Source organism: Cyrtonyx montezumae, unplaced genomic scaffold (assembly GCF_038088225.1).
Source record: "Cyrtonyx montezumae isolate F1298 unplaced genomic scaffold, pur_monq_1.0 scaffold_1, whole genome shotgun sequence".
Classification (NCBI taxonomy): Eukaryota; Metazoa; Chordata; class Aves; order Galliformes; family Odontophoridae; genus Cyrtonyx; species Cyrtonyx montezumae.
In genome coordinates this window covers 19,912,116-19,938,690 of record NW_027071825.1, presented here as the reverse complement: position 1 = coordinate 19,938,690, position 26,575 = coordinate 19,912,116, and the positions used below count along the sequence as shown (strand labels likewise).

Genomic DNA, 26,575 nt, shown 5'->3' with positions numbered 1-26,575 from the left:
CACGTTGTCTGTACCTTCATAGGACGGCAGTCTCTTTGAGGGCAAATAACATTGTCCCTTTTTTTTTTATCTGACATTTCAGAAGTGACTGGCTTAGTAAGCTAAAAGTAAAATGATATTCAAAGCTCGTAGCATATTGAAAAAATTTTGAATTCACAATTAAATCATATCAGTCTTGCTTTCTAGTTTTAAATGAGAGAGGTGAACTGTTCATTATATATTTTCCAGAGGTTCCAAAAGTTTTATACAAGAAAATGGTTTTGGTTTCCAGAAGTGTTAAAGATGCTGTTGAAGCTTAGACACATGAATGTTTATCACAGCCTCTGTATGAAGCCAGCAGTGGACAGCTCTTTCTGCAGCCATACTGCACTCACTGCAGTGAGCGGCACATCCAGGCACTAGAGATCTACTCCTCTTTCATCTGTCCCATCTAAGCAACCTTACCAAGTACATAATGATGAAGTTGAAGAAACCAAAATATTGTGGTAATTTAATTTTTAGATGGTGTGAACTCTCTTTAGTTTAGCCTACCTAGAATTAATACATTTAGAATTAGGTAACTTATAAATTTCCTCTATCAGTTATAAAAAGCCACTTTACCTCTGTACTTAAAAAAATTCTACGTCACACCGACATATCTTCATACTTCAATGACTGTCTGTCCATCCTCGGTAGTTTCTCTTGCTATCAGTCTACTCACTGCTGGGCCCTGGAAAGGAGTAAGAGATATATTCTCTTAATTCCAGCAGAGGAAGGGGGTGAAGTTGGTACATTCCAAATCAAAATTTAATTTAAGTATCCCCCCCAGTGTTACGATATTCAAAAAAAATATTCAGTAGCTCAAGAGAGACGTAAATAAAAATTGGATTTTGTTTTTACTTCTTAGTTGCATTTGAGAGACTTATTTCAAGGAAGGAGAAGCAAGTAATTAAACAACAGTTGATGGAAACATATTCAGCAGGCACACATTGAAGAACTAGAAAAGAAGAAAGAAATCTTTGAGAAACTTGGGTGTTAAACCCACTTTTCACATTATCTCTGCAGGTTTTGCATTTCTTAATTCATGTCCAAAATACAGAAAGAGAATGTCTGAGAAACCTGATTTTCAGATAGGTGTGTAAGTCTTAATCAAATTTCCTGAAAAATAAAAATAAACATACCTGGCTTTCTAAAGCTAGCCAAATTGTCAATAAGGTAATTTCTTTATCCTTATCGCAGACTAATACTAAGGCTAATTTTTCTACAGCATACAGCCAGCATAGTCTACAGAACACATCAACAAAAAGTAGGTCTAAAACTTGCTAGTTTGAACCAAAATACATTGCAGACAGGAAAAGCAATTTTATCAAAAAGTCAGTTTATCTCTGAATTACCATTAATGAATTTGATAGCAGTTTGGAAACTCCTACACTGTCAGAGTTTGAATTTTTACTATATTTTATTCTAATTATTTATTTAAATGTTGAATTCTCTAATCCTGAAGAATAAATAGATTGCCACAATTCACTATAATGAAATCTTGGAATCACTAAAGTCAAATAGAATTTTTCACTAATTTCATCAGAGCCAAAATTTGTCTTAATGTATCTTTGACTTTCCTCCCATCACGGAATGAAGTTCAGATCAATTTTTCAACCACTCAATTTGATTTATATGCCTTTTTTTTTTTTTTTTTAATTTGTGAACCAAATAACTGTCTATAATACAGGTTACTTTTCATCATCTTCTGATGCAACAAATCTCTTCTTATTGCACAATCCAGTAGCATAACAAACTGGTCGGTTAACCTGAAATCAGACACTGTTCACTTATTACCAAAACTTCCCATTTGTCCTGCTAGTTTTTATTATCTGAACTCAGCAAGGATGATTTGTCAAACCTTCCATCAAAGCAGTTTATAAAGTGAAATGCCAATAGGAAGAAAGTTAGACATCATTTGACCCATGTCCAGGCACTTGTCTGCCTGGACCTAAATGCTGCAGTAGGCAGCAGCTGACTGGTACTGCTCTCTTATCATTGTCAGGACACAGATAAATGTGCTTCATTTAAGAAATGAAGGTTTTATCAATGGGCAAATAATTGCAGAGCCACTATTGATCTCACATCTCACTTAACGTGAGACAAGAGGGACCTGTGGACCTGTAGAAATGGTAAACATTTAATCGCTATGGATGGCAAACAATGGCCTTTTGGTGAAAGAAAGGGGGGAGGGGAAAGAACTCAGTTTTCAAACAAACCACACCAGTTACTTAACGGTTCAGCAGAGATCCAATCTGAGTAGGCAATACTACATGCCTATTTTTCAGGGGGTGTAAGAAGAATATTAGCAAATCTTTCCATGCTTCCAGTCTCCCTCCAACTCTAGATGGGAGGAAGGTAGATTTCAGTATCGGGCTCCTCTGTAGGCACTTTTGGAAAAAAAGCTTCTTGTTAAGATCTTCACATAGATTAAACACGCTGAATGAGATGCTTCCTGAGAACATGCAGGAGAAGTTGCACAAAGCCTGCCTGTGCTTAGTTTCATTTTGTGCCATTAAATCAAATCAACACAGTTATGAAAAACTCTGGAGTTGGAAAAAAACCAACAAACTTAAATGAGTTATTGCACTTTTCAGTGTATTTATGTAATACTGTTGGTCTAAGAGATGTACAGACTAGCTAGAGTCTGTGCTTCAGGGAGCCTGCTATATAAGTATACAGAAAACATAACAAAAGCAAAAAAAAAAAAAAAAAAAGAAAAGAAAAACAAACAAACAAACAAAAAACAGCAGCACCAGACAACGTTGAAATACTGGACTGTACATATTTTCAATTCCATGGCTTATGTTTAAGGTTTAATTTGCAGTGTACGTAGCTCAAAAATTAGTGTATAAACATCAACTGGAAGTAAAATAACAAGGGATACAGATTACATGGTGGTGGTACTGATGATACTTAAAGGCACAGAAAGAAACAGAACAACATAAAATGTGATACAATGGCACAACTTAAGAAACTTATGTATATTTGGATCTTTTTTGCAGCCTGCCTAATAATCCTGCTATACTTTCAAAAACTGTAGATGTGCCTTTTACACTTTCTAGTTAAAGAAACTGCACCAACTTTTCAAAGCTTAGTCCAGGAAGAATGAGAACGTAACTATGAAAAAAGAACTAGTCGAAATATTTTCTTCTACCCTCCCAACATTTGGATACTTTTAGTATCAGAACTAAATAAGTTAGCAGTTAGTCAGCTCAAAATGTCACACCACTTATTCTTCAAGACAGCAGATGTAGAAGATGCTGCGAGTTTTTGTGATAAAAGCCAGTTGGAGAAATTACACAGTGGACAATCCACTGAAACCTATGAAATACACAGAACTGTTAGTTCTGGCTGTTTGTAACCTCCAGCTGTTTGGAAACTCAGCAGTTGCTGCAAGTAGGGATCACTCCATGTTTTCTTCTTACACGGTTCCCTAGGACATCTGTTCCTGGTCGCTGTCAAAGATGAGATCACAATTTAGATGAGCCAGAGTGGCTATTCTCATACTCTTATTAGATAAGTGTAAGCCATTTATAATTTTCAGGGACAAAGATTTCCATTCTGTAAAGTGGAACTAGTATTTATTTGGTAAGATAACGAAAATTAACAGAAAACAACTCTGTCTTCAGTAGCACCTGCAGTGCAAGATCTGAAGTGAGTGCTCTGAATGTGAATAGTATTGCATGACAAAGACTGCCTTGACAAGCCTATGCAAGTCCTCGGTGGAGCACTTATCCAGGAACAGACTGGTCCACACCAATTTATCCTCTTCTTACTTCATGTGCCAGACAACACTCAAGTCTCTTAGACTGTCTTAAGTCTTCAGACAGCTCTGAAGCCAGAATGCTCACTTTAGCAGTTTATACTTTTCATAGTTTGTAAATATACAAATATTTTTACAATTGACGGCATACATATGCTATCAATAGTACGTGTTTATACTTGTGTCATTATTATGAGATGGTGTTATAAAATCCATTGGCAGCTTTTTCATATTCATCCAAAGTGCACTGAAGAGCACTTTTAAGACAGAACCTGATGAATGAGCAGTCAAGGGGTTCTGTACAATTAGTATTCAGCCAGGTTCTTCAGGCTTCCCCACATCACATCTGAAATCTAGAAAAATAGTTTGCACACACTTGTCAAATTCAGGCTCATATGCTAACCTCATATCTAACTAACTAGGTAAGTACATGAGGATAATGTTGGCAAAGACACATTTCCTAAATTTTATGTAATCATTTGGAATTCAGGAAGGATAAATTAGTATTCAGGAGATGTGACTGTTCAATATTTATGCCATTGAGGCTTGGCAGAAGCAAATAATGGTACATAAAGCTGATGCTTGTCTTAATTAAATGCAGTATAATAGGTGTTGAGGGCTTTTTTTCCCCTTAGTGAAGAGAGCAGTTTAGCAATGACCAGATATAACTCATTCTGAAGTTCAGAGTTTAAAATTAATCAATATGTATTTATAACAAGGGAGGGACTGAATATAATTTATTATTAGCTGAAAGCTGGCTGATAGATAAGATCTATTTAAGCACATTTTCCCACATAGTAGTTTCTGACAAAATATTTGTTCTCTTTGATTCTTAATTATTTTTTGCTGTACTAATAGTATTTCAAATAGGAGACTTGTTGGAATTAATTCCCAGCCACAGAAATGCTGAGAGTGACACCAGAGAACAAAAAATAAGACATCTACATAGGAGGATCTTTTCACTGCGACAAACTCATAGCTCAGAGAAAACTACTAATAGTAACATTTTCTAATTTTCTGATGAGGAATTCGTAGCAGCCTATATTCCTTTAAAGGTTGTGATGTACATTTGTGATGATAGCTAGGTTTTAACTGATAGATAAAGATGAGAGGCGTGATTCCAGCACATCTCCAGGGTCACCTCTCCTAATTGTCACAGTAAAAGCTTTGAGAGCGGACATGAAGAAGGTAGATAAAGAGTGCTGGGGAGAACTCCAATTCAGCATGACTCGGAATGAAGAAAGCAGAAGGGCTCTTAGCCTGGAACGGGTGTGGGTGAGAGACAAAGATGGTATTGTGGGGCAAGCCAGAGGCAGGAAGCAGCCTCATGATGCTGAATGGTTGATGATAAATACGGAACAAACAGCTACAGGACCTTGACAGTGAACACAATTCACGTCTGATGTAGCAGAGGAAAAGGGCAAAGCGATGAGTTTGATGAAAGCGATGAAACAATAGCAAAGCGATGAGTTTGGAAGGATGTCACAACAGTGGTGTTCCCCAAAGTCAAAGGAAGAAAGTGTGGTAACTGAGATGTAATATGATGGTGGGGCTACATGGTGTTTGTTACAAATTTAATCCAGCAAACAAGGCCTTTTGTGCACAGTCCATGGAAGACTATGAAAACAGATCTAAGGGCCAGCTATGTTATATTAGTTTGGGATTCATTGTATTAGAAGTAGGCCAATTTAAAGGTGAACATCGCTGTCTTTTGGGTGATCTCATCTCTGGATAAAATGGAGGCTCTGTTTCTAGAAATCAAGATGAACAATTCTTTAGATTATTATGACATAAGTCAATCAAAAATTACAGACTTAATGTACAAATTGTCTAGATTGAGATCAATGGCTTGAATTGAGCAAAATGTTGAAGAAGATAGTCATAATGGTTATATGGGTCCATTCTTGTACCCATATCAGCGAAAGTAAGTTTCATAGCCAAGAAGTTCAAATTCATCATGAGTCTCCCAATTTCACTGGTTTTAGAAGCTTTGTTCAATCTTCCAAGTTCAAATGTGATTATTCATATGGACTCTCACTGCTGCACGTCCCACATTAACTACAGAAACCAAGGATGACTGTCTCATTACAGATGATGTGGGTCAGTAGAACAGTTAAATAGCCAGTCTGCTCCTGAAACATTTAATTCTTCTCTGATTTTCTGGCAAAGCAGCCTGTCTTCTCTACTCTGCAACTAGAAGAGCTGTTCCACTTTTCTACTTTAATCCTCTGGGAAAGAATGAAAGAGAATAAACAAAGATCTTTTTAGGATAAGCTTATGAAGGACTTTCTCCATTCACGAAGCCAGCACATAGAAATACAGAAATCAACCCTCTTGTTCCTGGTTGTTTCTGACACCATAACAGACTGTGGAGCTCTGAAGAATTTTATATGATATCTGAGTTACTTTATCCAGTAAATGAAAACTATAGATATCTTTGTAGAAAGTTCTGAAATCCAGAGTATTAAAGATACTATGGAAGGTACAACCAAATAAGTGAATCGTAGCATTGTGTGCAACATGCAGGACACAGTGAATTTCCTTTTGCCCTTTTTTTTTTTTGTAAGTTCTTTGTTTTTATTGGTTTCTTTGTAGAGAAACAAAAGCAAAGACATCTTCCCTTTTCTTTATCTATCAAAATCTGTAGCACAATTAAATAATTAAAAATCAGTCCCTGAAAGTTCTTAGAGATGTTAAATGATGAGTGAAGGCTCTGATCAGCAGACCTTTGCTCCTGAGAACACTTTTTCACAGAGCTGACAGGTTTTAGTCAAGCCTCCCATGCAGGTTTCAAACAGCGCAGGAAGAATGAAAGAAGTCATGGAAGCAGCTATATTGCAGGTATCTTTCTTGATGAAATGTCTAATCAATTATTCTTGTGGATAACATATGAATTACATATATATAGAAAAATACTGGAATTATTTCTTAGAGTTATGAATTAAAACAGTATTTTTAAGAAATAAGTCTTCAATCATTCTTCTCAGCCTTGGCTGTCAAAGTCATGAATGACAAACTTTTTGCAGAACTTTCAGAGACAGCCTTCTATTTCATCACTGATTAAAGATTTATTTTTAAATAAACTACATTATAGAGGAAATTTAATAATCACTTCTGATTTATCCTGATTTTATTTCAGAAACTGTAATTACTGTTGTGGACTTATGTCTTAAGTATCTGCCGAGTACAATGGCTTTATTTGAGGCATGAATTTGATAAAATATAATAATTACTGGTTTACACTGTCTATCTGTCTGACAGTTGCAAGTCATGGAAAAAAAATTAACCTCCTTCAGCAAGTGAAGAGGAAACATCCTTTTCTTTCTCTCTTTCTCTCTTTTTTTTAAATAAAAATGTATTTATTAAAAGGTTTTGAAATAACAAAAGGATTAGATTCTTGAGAGAAAATTAGGTCGTATATTTGTTAGATACAAATCTCACAAGTAATTAGAAACATGAGTATCAAGCAGTATCTGTATTCTGTGCTGCTGCCTTTGTGTGCAGACAGTGGGGATTTCAGAATAACCCAATCCGTGTGCTCTGCACTTTTATACTTTCTAATATGTTCACAGAATACTAGTAAGAATGGCTTTTAAACAGTTCCTACAAGGGGGAAAAATCACTTGCAAATAAATTGCATTTACATTTGTGTCTGCTTTGGAAATACTTCTGGAATTTTCATCCCACCTTCCATACATATTGTAGATGTTTAAAATACAAGCTTGAATGTATTTTACATGTAACAAATATACTGTTATACAGAACTTTTTAGCTGGTATTAGCATAAGCACTTAACATCAGAGTTTGCTTTTGTTAGTCAAGGTTCCCAGTATCACTTAGCAATAAATGAGTATATATAAATATTTAAATAAATGACTGAATACACTTAATTTTAATAGAGACAACTCTATGCATTTCATTAGGTCATACATTTAAATGCTTAATTGAGGGAGGAACATACTAAAGGAATGCAATGGCAAATTTCACTTCACTGTTGCTGTAAGAGACCACTTACAGAATACTTTCTATACCAGAAGATACAGCCTATGGATTAGGAACCATTCCTCACTTATTTCTAGTTAAAATAGACATTGCAGAGACTCTTACCTGAAAGGCTGTTTGCTACTGTCAGCCAGTCATTGGAGACACGCTGCAGACATGTGCTCCATTCCCCTGTCTTTCTCTTATCCCTCTGATGCTTATGCCACCTGAGATGCTAGAAAGGAAACAAAAGCAATGGTTGTCTCTAAGACAGGAAAAAGAGAGCTGAAACACAACAGAGAAGCACTGAAAAGTAGTTGCAGGAGGAATGAACAGAAGCCAGGGGATGGAAAGAATTGCAAGAGTAATGGGAGAATGGTAGAGAAGAGGATACCTGGCCAGAACAGGAACCAAGAAGGGGGAAAAGGACTGGAAGGAAAGAGAAACCATGGAACTGTGATCAAAGTCAAGTGAGAGAGGGAGGAAACAGAGGCAAACAGGAAAGAAACAATGAAAGAAAATTCAGAAACAAACTTTACAGGTCACCCTCGAACACAGCTGTGATCATGAATTGGGACACAGAAGGGAACTGTGCAGATGCACTCGTTCCCAAGCTCATGGCTTGGAGCATGTCCCACTGACTTATGTTGTCAGGAAAAGGGAGGGAAGCAAATACTGCAGCTCCTCAGGTTCTGGCAAAGCCACTCTTGAGGCTGGATGAACTTCATAGAGCAGAAGTTCCCCCTATTACTCTGGACCTTTGCAGAGCCATCAAGAATGGGGCAAACTGAAAAATATACATAAATCCAAATACAGTCCATGTCACTTCCAAAAGTTTAGTCTGCACAAGGCCATTTTTGTAAGGAAATTATAAGAGTTCACTTTTTAAGATTACTCAAGGACTAATAAGGAAAATGTAACATTTAGAATCATCCCCAATTGATGAATATTGTAAATACATTGCACAACACCTCTGCTTGCCAGCTGAAGGCAAGTTTCAGGAAGGAGATGAATTTCAGCATCAGAACAGTGAATTACACTACAACAGTATCTTCCTTCTCTCCCAACACCAAAAATTGTAAGAGATCAGTGGACTGCTCAGGATGAGACGGGTGATGTCAACCTGTCTTTCAGTGGGGGAAAACCCATATCCCAGAACAGAACACATGAGGCAAACTGTTCTTCTTGCTCAGCTCGAGGCAGGCTGAATGGGTAGGTTGAGAAAGTCACTTCCTCTTCGCTATAAGCATCTCGTCAGGGAGACATTTGGTGTTAGAGAACAGAGAAACTGGCAATGTTGAAAAGGACAGATATCATACTTACATTTCCTAAAGAAGTGCTGGAAAACAGTACTGCACACTGGAAGTATTCTTTCAGAGAGCAACATTGCCAAGAGGCTACTGTGGGACCAGTATCCTCTGAACTGCCCACTGCGCTCCAGCTGGCCAACTCATTTCTACCTGTCATTCTTCCCCACTTCCTGCTTTGAGAGAGGAAAGTAAGAGCCCATAATTAATTAAAACCATAGAAAAATACCAGAGTCGATCCAGGGAGTAAAGAGGGAACAAAGCAATTAGAACTTTCCCGCTAAAACCTCACTAGGCATACTGTAAAATTTTAAGTGTGTCGTGCCCCTCAAAAATGTGGCAGAGAGAAGCAGACACTTAAAAGAGCTTTCAATTACTTACGTGCCTTCGGCACCCTTTCAGGATGCTGTGGAGCTGGAAACAGCTGTGGTAAAGTTATTTTCTCTGCATTTGCCTTTCTTGACAGAACAGCTCCAATATTTTGATCTCAAGAATAATCAGGTCTTTTGTGTTTCCTTTTCAACTAACTGCAGACTTTTGCAAGTTAAAAATTAATGACAACTTCTCTTCCTCTTTTTTTTTCTTTCTTTCTTTTGACCATAACCCTTCTGTGCTTTCCTGAAAATAAAATAATCTTTTTCCTACAACCTCTAACTGGTAATCTAAACTGCATCCAAACCACTTTTCTGCCCTCCTTCTGTGGTAACGCACAAAATGAATTCCACCACAACAAAACAACTTGCCTTGTGAAAACCATTATTCTGAAGATGAAACATTGTGTTGTGTCCTTTACCACTATTACTGGCAGTCAGTCTGTTAGAACATATTGGGCGATTATAGGCCAGTCTTTTCAGAGAAAGCCATGGGTTTCAAGTTAGCAGTAACCATCTATCAATTCTTGAGATTATGCCATGATTTACTGTCACAGCATCATGTATTCTCTGATTTTCTGCCTGCTATGAAACATTGTGCTTTCCTTTTCTATTGATGTATCAACTATAATAGTTACAAGCAGCTACAGAAAAATCAATAGCGAACTTTCATTACTGAGCACATAAACAGTACCATGCTGTGAGAGCACCTAGCTGTTAAATAGTCACCAGCAGTAAGGTACACTATAAATGTCTGTTATTTTGGTCTAAATGAAGAATGTCTGAATTTGAAACATCAAGTAGCTGGGATTTCTGACATCACTGGATTCCATGTCAAGTTTTTCGAGTACGTGATTTTTTACCCAGGTGTCAGCCTTGATTTGTCTTTTCTGTGCTGGGACCTTTTTTTTATTTTTATTCTTTTTAAACCCAAAGCTGACCTAGGAAATGAATATCAAAATAACGTATTGCTGGGCTATCCTTCACTGTAAGCTCATTAGTTTTGGTTGGAAAGAAGTGGTAAGAGTTGTGTTCATGCTTACTGAACTAGATTATATCAAGTAAATTGTCTGATTATGGTGAACAGGCCAACATTATCTGCATTAATCTCACAAACAGAGCAGAGATTAGAAAGGTACTACAGTATGATTTCAGGCTCAGAGGTACTCCTTGGACTGTGCACTAAGAAAAACTTTTCTATACTTGGTTGGAGGGTCGGGAGAGGGGAAGTATAATTTTTAGTTAAAACACACTCATTTGCCAGTGGAAACACATTAACTTCAATTAGTGAATGTAAAGCAGGAATGCCAAGAACAAAAGTAAATGTTATAGAGCATTGCTCCAAAAATGTTCAGGCCATTGGCATCCTCAAGCACAGAGCTCCTGCAGGGCAGGCTGTGCTGGAGGAGTCAGTGATTACCTTGGCACTTGGAGACTGTGCTGATTTACACCTATGAATGTACTATTTGTTGCTGAACACCTTAAAATTTGAAAGACTGTGCACTGCCATGAAACTAAAACATAAGAATGCACATGCAATTACATGAATTGCATCCCACAAAATGTACATCCATCATCTGTCATGGCCACGAGGTTAGAGGAAAGCCACGTTTCTTGCCCTGGACACAACTTTTAGGAAAACTAACATCCAAGGAAAGAAATCAAAATCAGTAATACAAAAATTGTAAAAGCAACATGGAAATCTTGTAATATAAAATGAAAAATAAAATAGAAATTTTGTTACAAATGGCAATTCAGTCCTGCCCATCACGAAATTCCTGCAGGTGGTGAAACACCTTTTTGCTTCAGATTGTTTCAAAATAAGAATATAAAAAAGTGGTCATTTTGCTGATTTTTTTTTTAAATCAACATTTGAAAAAAAAAAAAAAGGTTGGATGATTGTATCACACTGGTCCTTGTCTGAAATATGGCAAAGGACTCAACGTTCTCAGTTATTTGTTGATTACACTAACAGAGAGCTGTGGTACAGTTCTGCACCCCTTAGAGCAGAACAGCACTAAAACACCTTTGCTTTTCCTCTTTTAAAGAAAATACGTATTAACGGTTTCCACTCCTGTGGGACTATGAATATAAACAGAAGGAAAAGTGCAAAGAAAATTCACCAAGTAGTAAAAAAAGTGGTGTGAAGTTCTGTTCCTACCTATAAACCACTATAATAATATAATTGGCTGGCCTAATATTTTTAATCAAGTTCAAAAAAGTTTGAAATATAATAATTAAATGCAAATGCAGTCCTGATCCCAAAGACCAGAAGAATGCCTTTAAGCTAGTATTTATAACAAGAACTATTCGACTGAGCTGTCTTGTAAATTTTATCATACCTGAGGCAGTTTTCCTCAGTCGATTAGCTGAAAAGCTGAATATATCCTGAGGCAAACCAGACATCTAGTACAGGCTAAATTCAACTACTGGAGCTTAAATTTGGCTTAATATATCCCCACTTGGATCTGCCTGTTTAATTCTCTTTCATATGATAACGTTGGTTTATTCATAGTCTGGACTTGCCACCTGAACAAACTGTACCTCATATCTTATTCTAATGGAATAAGAAAACTTTGTAAAAACCACAAAAGTTCCTGACTGAAAATCAAATGCAAATTTGGGATTTAAAACTGTTTTGTAAAGTGACTACAAGATTAGTACAGAGAGATTTTTCCCCTAAGGAGCACTGCTTTTTATGATCATGCATTTTTTATACTCTGTAGAGACAGATGGGCTTTATAAAAGGATAGAGCCTGCTACTCAAAAGGGTTTCAGTGGCAGCTGCACTTCTGTTTTTTAACCTCAGTAGAAATCTATATCGGATATTTTTCCAGAAAATATTTATACTACTTCTTTTAGGACTATATTCCCCTTTGCTGTAGTTCCAGTGACAGCAGCAGAAACATCTCTGAGATTAATCTGGTCCATTATTCCTATTTTGAGCAGTACTTGAGTAGCAGAAGAAGAATAGGGAGGAAAAGAATAGATGTCTAAACTTCTCATGAGTGCAAAATATAAATCTAATAATTCAGAAAATGTTTAAGCAAAGGCAGAACAAACTTTTCTAGAAGGAAGTAAATTTCTAAAATTGTCATTCTTTTTTTGTTTCTGAACATTCAGCTGCTTCTCATTCAAACAATAGGCTGTTCCTTGCTCCTCTTTCCATTATACTGCACAGCCGTTTATTGCAAGTTGCATACAACACCCTTTCTGCCTCAGTTCATAACTTCAAAGATTCTGTATGATGCCCCTATCACCATTCATAGGAACTTCATAAATATTAATGACATTTTAAACTATTCACACCCTACAAATTGTAGACGCTGACAGCCAGTTTCTTTAAAATATCAACAATCCTGTATTTTTCATGCGTTATTGAAGATTAAAGTGATGTTTCAGAAATTAATTTGGGAAACCACTTGGTTCATTAAATTTACTGTTTATTCTTATTTCGTTAACTCTTACCATAACTCTAATTTCCTTATTTTCTCAAATGTAATGCTTCTTCTTTGGTCACCATGTAATATAAAACTAATGGTAGGGCTGTAGGTCAGCCCACGTTTAAACATGCATATATTGAAGCCTGCTGATACCATGACAATTACTGTACTGGTTTTCTTAGCTGTGCTTACTCCAACTGAATATTTGGAAGGCAATCATTTCTAGCCTAGGCATATACTAAGGATCTGGGTATAGGTGAGGAGTTAGGAAAAATAATTTTAAGTTATGTTCTTTCTTAGTTTATCCATGAGACCTTCCCTAAACTGTTTCAGACCCAGCTTATCAACACATGCCTGCATGCAAATATGATCATGGCTGTACAGGACAGCGTTAAAGAAATTGTCCCTGAAAAAAAGACTTGGGTTGAGCCATTTTTTCTAGGTCTGATCTGTAGGTTAACTGAAAGAGTCACCAGATCAAACAATCCTGGAAGCAGCAACCAGAAAACCATGTCAGACCAGGTAGCTGTCTCACCATGTCTCACAATCAGCTTGGAAACAGGCTATAAATTTGGGCTTAAACCCTTGTGTTCTATTTTTCTCTGCATCAGCACAGCTGCAACCTGGAACATAGCTCCAATAAGAACATCCTGTAGCCAGTAATAGCTAAGATCCTCCTCTGAAGAGGTGGGAGACCCCACTTCTTCATTGAAGAATTTCAGGTTGTATATTAGGAAAAAATTATTCTCTGAAAGAGTGGTCAAGTGTTAGAACAGGCTGCCCAGGGAGGTGGTGGAGTCACCATCCCTGAAGGTGTTCAAGAAACATGTAGATGTGGCACTGAAGGACATGGTTTAGTGAGTCAGCACTTGGACTCGATGATCCTAGAGGTCTTTTCCAGACCCAGTGATTCTTTGAAATTCCTGTCCTTCTGCTGTGCCCTTAAAGAAAGCAGCAGCAACTCTCTTATGTGGAACCTAATTACATCAGTGAATGCTAAGCATGGATTAAAATACCAACAGAATAAGCCTTCAGGCAACATACAGGTTGCATTCAGTCCCAGCTAGGCAGAGCAGAGTCAAGCATATGCTGCATAGCTCACCTAATCTGAGGACAAGTCTAGAACATCAGCAGAAATATAACTCCAGGCATGTAGGGAACTGAAGAGTAAAAGGAAGTGAGGAGGTACTGCAGATAAAACATTTCTAAAATGAAATGTTAGCTGCAATAACTACTTGGATCTGGAGTATCTAGTCCATCCATGTTTCCTCCAGGATAGCCTGCTCTCCCCATTGGCTTTCCACAGCCCTAGCTGTGTTCCTGTACCTAGTCCCGCTTTTCCTCATGAGCGCCAACGAGAAGCACTGGACTTTACATTTAGAGGTATAGCTGCCGATGGACTTGGGCTCAGAACTTGTGAGCAGCTCTTCCTCCAGAAGAGGCCTGGCAGGATCCTGCTCTGTTGTGTTTCAATGACTGCCATATCACATATGCGTCATTTGAAAGGTATAAGGATGTTCATTCCTGCATTGCCAGAATGAGAAGCAGGTGGAGATTTTGTTTGTTTGTTTAAATTTAAAGTCAGTAAACTCCCAGCCTGAGCTGCTGAAAGTCAAGCTGTTTTATTTTCCTGAATGATGACTCAGTCAGTAATTACACCAGTCATAAAGACTGAAGAGATCAAATTAGGTGTTGTCCTTTGACTTCACTGAGAGTGCAAGAACAGAAACACCTGCAATTTAGTAAAATATTTTCACAGTTGTGTAAGGAGAAGAACTCAGATAAGTAATTCCTAGCTCCCTTTTCATTGCAGAGCTAACAGTAGCAAAAGCAATTATAAGATTTTTTTACTGGTAAATAAATACAGGACATAATAGAGATGAGAAACTGAAATTTTCAGTAAGAATCTGTCATTTTACAATCTTTTTGGTATAGAAAAAATATGCCTCAATATTTTAAATAACACTAGAAAGAAGTCTATCACTATGAAACCACATCAAAATATGTTTTAGTTGATTTCTGAGTTGTTCTGAAACAAATCAAAGGTCTGCCAAGACCAAATATGGGGGATGGATTACCATTCAGAGTATGAATTACAGCCCCCTTTCTCATTAGCATCTAATTCTTGCCATAGAAATACATTTTATTTTGCCTAACATTTAGCTATGAATTAAATGCATTGCTAGAGAATAATTTAATTCATGTTTTCAAAACAACGTGCCCATTATCTGATGTTATGTTCAACTGAAGATGAAAATTACTTTATGACCCTCATAAACAGTCAGAGATAAATCTTTACACTGTTACAGCTTAACCACTGCCAGAGAAAGAATCCTTCAGAAAACAGGAAATTTTTCAATGTATTTACTTCAGAGTTGGGAATTTTAAGAAAACATAAGTGACTTCTGTTGCTAAAATGTAGTTTTTCAAGTTTTGGGAAGCGCTGACTATAACGCCTTACAATCAATTAATAAACACATCTAAAATAATTTGTTCCCTGTGCCTTCTGAGTAAACAATACTCAGTACAAACAAGCTCTAATAAAATCAAGGGGAATTTTGCCATAGGGAGTTCATCTTTACCACAGACCTTCCTTCATTACAGTAGTCTGCTTGTCAAGAAAGCTTAGACACAATGCCATATATCTGCTTTCATGGCAGATGTGCTATACTGCTCTTGTTTAAACTACAGAAAATCAAGAGTAATTTTCAAACTGGCACTTTATCAACCATTAGTACTCTTGCTCTCAAATATTTCTTTATCACATATCAAATCCTATCGACAAAATTTCCAGTCCAGTTGGAAAAAATAGACAAATATCTTGGAGATGAGCTTGAAGGCCATCCTGGCCAAAACACTACACTAGAGTTTAGAAAACATCATATTTTATCTATACTTTTTTTGACCATTCCAAAGAGTTGCTAAGCACTGGAGCCTGTTGGGTTTTAATAAAATCCCTTAGCCTCCTTATATGGGTAGGGCTGAACCCTTTCAAGGCAAGGAAGTTCAAATCTTACTGCCTGGAATGTCCATTTTCAGCCTCACAAAGATTAGGGACTTCTACCCTCAGAGAATCCTGAACATAACCTTATTTCACCTTTGTAATGCCATAAATTGCAGTGGTGCAAAATCCACAGTGGAAGCTGATGCATCTGTGTGTGCACCTGCTCCTCGCTGTACACGGAAAAGTTGCCTGATAAAAGATGTGCGCAGCAATATTTAACCAGCTTTATCTGTGAAACATTTATGCTGTTCCTAAGGAGTTACTATTTTTTCAGATTTAAATCTCTCATTCTCTTTCATTTTGCTTTTCAGAATTCCCAGGCCAAGAGAATCTCTCTACAGATTAATACACCACCAAATTTTCAGTATTTCATGTTTGCAATATGAGAGGGAGTAAACCTCTCTGAAACCTAAATATTTTCCCCTCTAAAGACCAGACCCATTTTTGGGAAAAATATGCAAAAGTGTTCTCATTGGTCTGAATGCTGCATGCAGTTTCAGCTTAAAGCACAGCTTTATAGCAGATGTATAAAATAATCAAAATTGGGAGATTTGTGGGAATACTAGCACATTTTTACTGTGAGTGCAGAGCAGATCCTGACACACTGTAATACTGTTTTTGTCTTAATCGTCAAAAGTAAGCTACAGAGAACAAAAAATTCTTTGTTTGACAGAAAAGCAATTGCTATTTCTTGTAAAATATATATAATATATTCCAGAAGACCTAAGGGTTTACTTTCCAATAAGGATAGAAATAGATGTACGCCCCACTGTGAGCTTGCAGTAAGGCTGTTTCATGTAAAAAGTTGGTAATTAGTCCCTGAGTGAATAAAGTAGAAGAGATAAGAGACTGATACTTACTGTAAGCAACACAAAACACTTTTTCTAGCTGCTAGGATTTAAAGGGTGTGTGGGTGGGAGGGGGGAGAAGCTATTCCTGCTCATTTAACTTACAAGTGTCTAAACCCTGGAAAATTATTTCTTGCATTAAGCTTAAACATGTGTACTTTAAATTGTTACTAACCGATATAAAGATTGGTAAGAGACCCTGCAATTCTAAAAAGCAGACAGGAGTGAATAAGTACGTGAAAGCACAAAAGACTGTTGTGTTGTACATCAGTAGCAGATTTCACTGCACATCTCTGACTTCAGCAGAGTTACACCAGCATCACCTGGTGCTTCACCAGCTTATCTCATTAGTGTTCGAAGTGTTTCCTTACTGAGAATGACTTCGTTGGAAAACTAAATCAAGCACCCTTAGTCAAAGTTAACTGTCAAGAGCAAAAACAAACACAAAGCACGTGAGAAACATCTGCAAGAAAAATAAAAACTTAAGATAAAATCACTATCATCTAAATACTAAATTGCCAATCTTGAATACACCGCAAGAACCTCACCCAAAAGACACAACTGGTCATCAGGTGCACACCATCTCTGTCATGACTGCACTGCCACAGAGATCAATACACAGACGAATTGTATAATAATGTCTAACTCTGTGGTCACTTGGACTATGAATACTCTGTTTCAGTGTAGAAACAGTAAGGAAAATTCCTTGCATTCAGACTGATTAACTAAAACAAACTTGTTTACAAACATCTGATTCTCATCATAAATGCCAGGAATACATTAAAAGTATTTCATCTGGCTGGATGCAGCATAGAAGCCCCAGAACTACTTTTTGTTTACTGTTAAATGTACTGACTCTAATGCTTTTGTTTCCATGCACAAGTATTTAACGAACTGATAAAAAATATTTAAAACTTATTTTTTATAAGGAAAAGTTTGAAATGCTAATTCTGAAATCATTATACAATTTATCTTCCTGTTTAACGCAGTTTAATCTCCAACATAGGCCCTGTTTTCTGGGGGAATTCATTCATGATTGCAATTTGCCTCTGAAAGCAACCTATTTAATCATAACACTCAACTTTAAATCGTCACACTCACTGCAAAATATCTTGGGAGTTTTAGGTACCTATGTGAAAACATAAACAGCTGTTAGAAAACATCCAGAGTAATATATAAAAACATGACTTACCAGGGACACTGGCAAATAGACTTTGTATAAATAAGTGTGAATAGCTCAGGGACCAGGCATAGTGGCTTTGAAATTTCCAGATCTCCTCACTCTGAATACTGAAATTTCAGATGATTCTCGTTGGACAGTCATCATAATTTAGGTAATGCTAGTGAGTTCTTTGAAGCCAGTTAGCAAAGTTCAAGCAGAAGTCACATCCTGGCTCCCAGGCAATCAGCTCTGATTCTGAGAGCCACTTGCTTCATTTCCACAGTGACAGTAATGATGGCAGGAACTGCCCATTGCACAAGAGTGCCCATGCAAGAGTGAAACTGAAGGGCAGCTGGAAACCAGCACAGCATGCTGCAGAGAGGCTCCTGCTCAAAGTCAAAGTCTGTGCACGCTATCCAGCTCTGCCATTGGGATCCTTGGCTTTCCCCCTCTTTCCCAATCCTGAGGAAAAATGTTTGCCTCCTTCAACCATTTTCCTCTTATTCTAGCACTGTTATGAGCAGGAATCATTCATTCTATTTAAAGCATTTCTAGGAAAAGGTGCAGTTAGATCCAACTTACTCAGCTTTCCAGGCTACCAATGGATTGGGGAACCAAAGTGTTTTCCTATTTTACAAAGGAAAACACTCATTTCCCCTCCATTCAAAGGCTGGGATTTACAATGAACCAAATCCTGCCAAATTCCCTCTCTCCCTTCTCAAAGAACGTCCATAAAGGGACACATTTGTCTTTTTTCAAAGTGAGTTAGCAGAGTACATACACTCAGTATTGTGCTCTGGCACTACTTGTATTACGGTACTCTACTGATGGTATAAACAATTGAATATTGACCAAAATAAGTTCTCCCAGCAAGAGTACTTTGACCGCTTCCCTCTTTCTACACTATAGCAGCAGTCCAATTTGCAGTTTTAGAATAATTTCTACAATCTCCAGACATGTGAAATAATGGCATCAAAACAGGTTTTACAAAGGGACTCAAATAGTAAGGAGTAAATACACTGGCAGAACCTTTTCAGCAGTGTGTAGTGATAGGGCAACGGGAAGTGGCCACGAACTGGAGCACAGGAAGTGTTGCATAAACATAAGTGGGAACTTCTTCACAGTGCAGTGATGGAGCACTGGCACAGGCTGCACAGAGAGGTGGTAGAGTTCTCTTCTCTGGAGACATTCAAGACCCACCTGGACGCCTACCTGTGCAACCTGGGCTAGGGGAGCTGCTTTGGCAGTGGGGTTAGACTAGATGATCTCTAGGGGTCCCTTCCAGGCCCTGCAATTTTGTGATTCTGAGATTTATTTCCAATCACCATTTCCATAGCTTGAACTTCCTGTATAGGAACAGAAGATAATCGAAGAGAGGTAGAGTGAACAAATCTTGCCTACCCACTAATGTAAGAGCCCCTGTTGTCCAATACCAAATAAAATTAGCATGTTGGATTTCAGAAAGCATAGTCAGGCTAAAGGGCACCATTCTTATCTGGTATTCCACCCAAAGGACAATGATTTCAATTTATAAAGATCATTAGTCAATGAAATATATATTTTAGAGAGTTTCTAGTAGGGAAGATTATTTTGGCAGTCACTGGAGTGTACCAGATGGTTCATTAACATAGACTAGACAAGTCAAAGGCTTTCAGAATCATTTAGAAAATGTCAAACAGAAACAAGAACCCTGTCACTTTTTATTAGAATTAACTACATCATACCCTGGACACAGATTTCACCTTGGGTCAGAAAAATTAATACAGAATTATATGAATTGTGTAACATACTAGGTTAAAGATAGGGCTTCCTCTCGGGACTCATTTGCTAGCAATATATCATGGTCTTCTACTTTAGGAATCCTCAACCTTTCTTTTTGTAAGATATGAAAAGAGCTGACCTTGCTCAGACTCCATTGGTGTCTAATTGATTTGAGGTATATGCAGAATTTCAACAAGACACTCCACTAAAGCTCTTTTGTGATCATTTTCCCAGGAAAGTTGGCAAAAGGGTTCACTGAATATTCAGCAGCTTGTAGAGTATGCTTTTGTCAGGAGGAAAAAAAAAAAATCAAAAAAACCCACAACACTTAGTGAAACACTGCCTTAGTAAGCGGCAATTAAAATGCAACTCAATTGTTCTTACTTGTTGTTGTTGTTTTAATTATCATTCAGATGTCAAAAACCTAGAGAACTTCCAGCTTGTGGAGGGTGTTCAGGAACAAGTGAATGCTGCTCTGCTGGACTACACAATGTGTAATTACCCACAGCAAACAGACAAATTTGGGCAGCTTCTCCTGCGACTACCAGAAATCCGGGCCATCAGTATGCAGGCAGAAGAATACCTCTACTATAAACACCTGAACGGGGATGTTCCATGTAATAACCTTCTCATTGAGATGCTGCATGCAAAGAGAGCATAAATTATATCCATTAGAGCTTCTGCTTTCAAGGAAAAAATATACTCTGAACTGCTCCAAGCAACACTAATTAAAATGTGGTTTTAAGACTTTGCAAAATGGTATAATAATCAAATACTAATAGTAAATAAGTGATGTATCAGGGTATTTGTATTGCAAACTGTGAATCATGCTACACATCCCCAAAGGAATCTCTATAGGACTTTATGCTGGATTGAAGTGAACTGAAGAAGTGGATACTATCACCTATGTCAACATGAAAAAGGACAGAATGATTCTTGTATATTTAACTGCTGATTGCCAATATGAAGAAATTTAGGGGGGAAAAAAATGATCTGTACTATTGAGCTAAGAGGGCGGGGAATTTGAGTGCACTAAATTCCTTCATTGTATAGCAGGACTTCTAGAACAGTCATAACGGATGCAAAGCTGCATCTATACCATCTTCTGTCATCCTTCCAATGACCCTACACTTCTTCTGTGATAAATGACGTGGCATCCATTCAGCAGTCTGTAAGAGAGAGTTGGCCTAAGCCACGTTCTAGGTAGTATGGCCACCACTTCCTTAGAGGCTGGTTTTGACAGCCTCTCAGGCCGGCAGATAGCTAATATGAAGAGTCCGTTTTCAAGTTAGCTTGGCATTCTTACTACGTTCTAAAGTTTGTTTTGTCACGTGTTCATGTTGTTAAATCAGGCAGTATCCCTCTTCTACTACTGTCATTGGCTGTCATTCAAAACCTAAGCTAAATATGAAAAAAAAATAGCCAACTCAAATATATACTTCACTAGTGCAATGGCTGAAATGGGGCTCTGCTATGTACTCGCGGCCTCTTCAAAGCAAAGAAAATGAAGATATCTAAACCACTACAAGTGACAGCTTCTTTGACAAAAAGCTTTTCTAGGACACCAAATACTGTTGTTAAACAAAAAATTAAAATATAGAAGAACAGAAATGCATTAAGCATTAATGCATTAGGCAAGTAAATTCTATGAGATGATGCCCAATATCTAATCACACTTTTCTGAAGAAAGTTAAGTAATACACTTCCTTTGTGCAAAAAAGAAGAGTGATACTGCTATGTCTATGTCGGCCAAAGTCTGCTGCAGAACAAATATTAGAAAAGAACAAACAATTCTCTCTCCGTCCAAATGAAGGTATCAGTATTAAAAAGTAATGCCACGGTTCTGAGTCTTGCCTTATTTCGTTATCCTTAAAGGTAACTGCAGGTGTGGATCAACATATATTTAAAATAAAGTATTAGCCTCTACCATTAACAAAAACATAGTGTTTACATTCTTTAGGTCCTGTGGGGAGGGGGGGAGGGGAAATAAAAAACTGTGATAAAATTACAAAGCAGTGATTTTCTTATTGTTGCTTTCAAATTGGTAATTATTTTACCAGTACTTAATTACTGTATGTCGTGAGACACTAAAATCAGCGGGGGGAGGGGACTTTAGTTTGACTTTAATTTTGGGATTACCAGCTGTACAATCACTTGTAGAAACTGTATAAAATCCTAATTCTTTGATTATTTTTTTTCATGAAGATTGCTGGCTTTTGAATAGTTTATTTATATTGTATATGATAGTTTCCACTGTAGACAATTATGATGCTAATTTATTGTTTGTTGGTTTCATCTTTATATAAGATATAACCAGAATGAAGAAGCCAAATATATGTGTTTACTGTAGCATGTCTTCAAGTTAGTGGAACATAGTTCAGGGGCACACAAGGGTCTTCAAAAATTCAAATCATTCATTTGATTATATGTCTGTAAATCTTCATAATCCTTAATGTAGTTTATTTAAATCTATTGTAAATTATGTGAGTTGTAGCTTTTTGTTTCACGTGAACTTGAAAATGTGCATTCTCTTATTTTTTTCCAATTATTCACACACTGTATACCAAAGACATTAATTATTGCATCTGCATTAGTTAACATGCTATTTTAATCACCTGTATTAATCAGTTGTATTCTGTCCATGCATAGGGTACAAACACAGCAAAGCCCAATGTCTGCACCTCCTAGATGCCTACCTTGAATCACAGAACGCACACAGTGACATAGTGGCCAAAAGCAAACTGAACACACCCTCAGTAGTCATTCCGCATAGCAAGCATGGCAACATTATTTAACTAACAGCATTTTCCTTCAAACAAACTAAATTAACAGAAAGTAAGATGCAGGTGGCAACTGACAATGGCTGTGATATCTACATATCATGAGTATAGTGCAAAGTTTAGTCATTCATTGCCTTTTGGAAAGAAAAACAAACCATATTTCAAGTGTTTGCACTGTCTTTTTTCTACTTTTTTTTCACCCTATTGAAATGCTACAGTAAATATCACTGAATATTAAAGTAAAAAGCTTTAAAAATGTTACTAGCTGTATTCATGGCGTGATTATCTAGTACAAAATAATTAAAATAAGGATGTAAGAGAAAAGTAGATTTTGTCATACAACTTTATGGAAACAATTTCAGATAAATTAACATATATTTGTCCATATCCATCGTTCCAAGAATCCCACTAGCTTGCCCAAAGTTTGGGAACAAAAAAAAAAAAAAGGAAAATAAAAGAAAAACAACCAAACCTCATGTTAATTGTTAACTATTTTGTAACCAGACATTTGCTTTGGACTGCCTTATTGATTACCTGACATATTAGTAAAAGCAGACTAAAATTCAAAGGTTTTGGCTTTGGCTGGTTTATTATAGTTGTTCTGTGTTTGTAAACAGACAATCTGTAAAGTCTGACTATTTGTATTACAGATGTTCTGCAGCTGCCTTGGATTTAAATCCATGCAACTCTTAGAATGTGCAGTGAGTTACTTGTTGAAGTTGAAGTTCTCTTACTGTATCGGTGAAATACATATTGTCATGTCAGTTCTTGCCAGAAGTTTCTCATTGCCAATGGATTTTTTTTTCAGTATTTCAATAAATATTGATATGTCCACGCTGACTACTTTTAAATTGTCTTTATGCTAACATCATTTCACTGAAATGAAGCACTGGTCAAAATACAGTTTCTCAGAAGAGTAAAACATAATAGACATAAGGGTTCTAAAGAAAAATGGATGTTGAGAGAAAAGCACAAATGTGGAGAACACCGCATTCAAATGTTCAGACAGCGACAGTTAAATTATATAGGCTGAAGCAAAATAAACCCAGTTAAACAGATCTGAAAAGCTGTGTTGACTCAAAAAGAAATTTACCAGTTAAAAAAGTTAATGCATTTCATCTCATTCTGCACACTTAATTTCACTTTAAACAGTGTTCAAAAAGGTTAAGCAGCCAAACAATTGGAGGAGAGAAATGACAGAACAAAAGAAAATAGGGTAACGGGAACCAGCAGAGCTCAGGATAACCTCTCAGCAATGTAAATACAGCACAGGGCCAGGGGCGACTCCAGAGCTTCCAAGCACAACTGCCAGTGAAGGCTGCCAAGGAGGCAGATGTTACAGCTACTAGAGAAAAATATTCTCCTGAAGTTGCCCTCTGGCTCATCTGATTGCCATTTCAAGAGCAGGGGGTGAAGTAGTCCAACAGCTTGTCAGCAGCACCCTACTGTTCTGAGATCAAGCCCACCACTTCCCCTAAACTGTCTTGTAGCTGAAAAGGGGCTGTTCTGCATAGTGCCAAGTGTTAATGCTTCAAGGGGAAGAAACGGGTGTATAATTAGTTAGTTACAAATACTGTGTTTGAATGAAACAAAGCTGTGTTTGTGTTGCAATAAGAACAGAGTAAAATGGACAGGATACATACATCACACACAAGTGTTGTGAATCGTAACTGAAAATCACAATACCTCATAAAATCCAGGTAAGGTTTCAGGATTAAAATCTCATCTAAGGAAAATTAATATATATATGTGTATATTTATAATATATATAGGCAGTATATTTAGTATCTACACTACAGATTTAAATTACGAGGGAATTTATTTTTAACTGTTTGACACTGGTTCTGGAACAACCTGCTGTGTGTACTTATTGGAAACATGGAAAGAGTGAGTTCAGTGTAACACAGGTCATCAGTACAATACTTAGTGATCTTGACAATTTCCTGGAATACTGAATAACATTTTTCATTAACCCTTAATATGAAGCCCATAGTCTAGATACACGATAAAACTTCTGATGACACTCTTACCTACTCCAGTAGAGTTGTAATTTTCTCTGTGCAGGTGTATCTGCTGTACGTTGTAGTTCAGAGAGTCAGACAGAAAGCATGAAACTAACAACACAAGAAAATTCCAGATAAGTTTTAGGACCACCAGATCTCACAGCTTTGTAACCCTGTGATGCAGGCATGAGCCTAAACACTTTTGTGTCCATTCCATAATCACACTTGCAAATAAGTTTTAGAGAAAAGATTCAGTTTCTAAGGACAGTTTGCCAACTATATGAAAAACGTTGCTAAATTATTAAAGGCAGAAGAGGGCCTAATCCTCACCTGGAGCAGACACACGTACCCTGATGTCAGTGGAACTAACCTCAGAAGAATCTACTTTGCTCATTAGCTACAGCCTGATCCAGCCCACATCAATAAGACGAGGCTTCCCCTCATCAAATGCTTTCCAAACCCCCACTTTTTGGCTCATCTGTAGGACGAAACTCTAAGTTATTGAAGTCTGGCATGAAAGCTTGGACTTACACAACACTAGGTGAGCTTTTACCATTGCTCCAAGAAAGTCATGACCCCTATTTCCTGAAATCACTGTAATGTCCTTTAGTCCCAGATTAATGGTCAGGATTATGGTAGTCTCTGTGTACACCCAGGAGGATAATTCAGATGGAAAGTAAACCAAAATGTGGATAGAATACAGGGTCCTGATGGTAGCTGCATTAACAATGGCTCAACTGTAGTACTCTGCACAAATCACTGGAGCCCAACCTCACTGCAGACGGCAGGGTTTAAAACACAGGCTGAAATAAACAGTAGAAAAACTTAATGTTGTAGTCATCATTTTGTCCTCTTACATCTTGCTTTTCCTATGCTATAGGATGAGTAAATTCACCTTAAAATGGGGAAATGATTCCTGTTGTGAGGTGCAGAGCAAAGGAACACTGCAGTAAAACCAGTTGTTTATCTTTTAAAGCACATGTTCTTTGGTGTAACATCCTCAACCAAAAACTTCACAGAACATAAGACTCCCTGCAGGTATTTGTGTCACTGATATTACTGAATGTTTGCTGGATAGTACCATTGCCAACTGTCAGTTATACAGTAAAACAGGGATTCCATATCAGAGGGAATAAAGTATGTTTGCAAGAAGGGCCCTGAACAAGTCACAGTATATACAATAGAACCTGCTGAAGGCCATTCAGCATGCCTACAGATATGCACACGCACCACAAACCACTTATCGCAATTCCTCGGGGACACTCAAAAATCCAGTTCTCTGGTTGCTGTATAGGACAATTTGAGAGGCACTGATCCCCATGGGGACAGCTCAAGTCCTGCTTTGTAGAGCAGTCTTTCCGCTCATGTAAGCACAAGCATGTTGGTGCAGAATAATACAAGAGAGGAGCATGCTCTTCTTATCAGTACAACAGCATCTATAACATACACTACATCATTATAGCTGTGGTGCACTTCACCACTTGATCTACACGTATGTGTACCAAAGACAGGAAGATTTCCAAAGTGTCTCCTACACCACAGAAACACATCACATCTTTATGTAACAAGAAGTTCTAGAAAAACTGCCTGAGTTTGAATTCCACAGTAAGAAATACAGAGCATTGCAGATGCCTATTATAATCAGTCCACAAAGTACAGCAGAAAGCAAGAGATTATCAGGGGCAGGGGTGCTCAAGAAGAAAATATAATAAAATCTAAGCACAAATGTAGAATAGACAAGATGATATTTATGTTTCATAAATATTTCATTGTTATTCACTTTTAATGTAAAAGAAAAAAATAAATAAAATATGGTGGATTATTATCATCACTTTGAAGTATTAACAAGGCCTGAATAAATTATCATTTATGTATTTTACAGACCCGCCACAGTAAGTGATACTGGTTTTAATTTTCATTCAATAAATGTCATTTTATTTTAGAATTTTTCTAAGTTTCAGATAAAAAAATGAAATGGAATATTTAGTTAAATATGTTTAATCAATATATTCAACTCCTGCTGTGACAACTGAAGCTTATCATTGGAGTTTATTTTAATATGAAATGCCATAGCTGTTTCACAAAGTTCACACTATTTTTTTCTTAGCAAATTCAGATAAATACTCTACAG

At 37.1% G+C, this 26,575-nt stretch overlaps 1 protein-coding gene across 2 annotated transcripts in view; it reads left to right on the top strand.

Moving 5' to 3' along the window:
• The window catches only part of NR5A2 (nuclear receptor subfamily 5 group A member 2), an 82,858-nt gene extending 61,234 nt beyond the window's left edge, over positions 1-21,624 (top strand). For both annotated transcript variants that reach the window (XM_065742979.1, XM_065742970.1), the window contains one exon: positions 20,075-21,624. In XM_065742979.1, coding sequence (XP_065599051.1) covers positions 20,075-20,322 — 248 coding nt within the window. In that variant the 3' untranslated portion in view covers positions 20,323-21,624. The remainder of the gene's footprint in view (positions 1-20,074) is intronic.
• Positions 21,625-26,575: the final 4,951 nt, after the last annotated feature.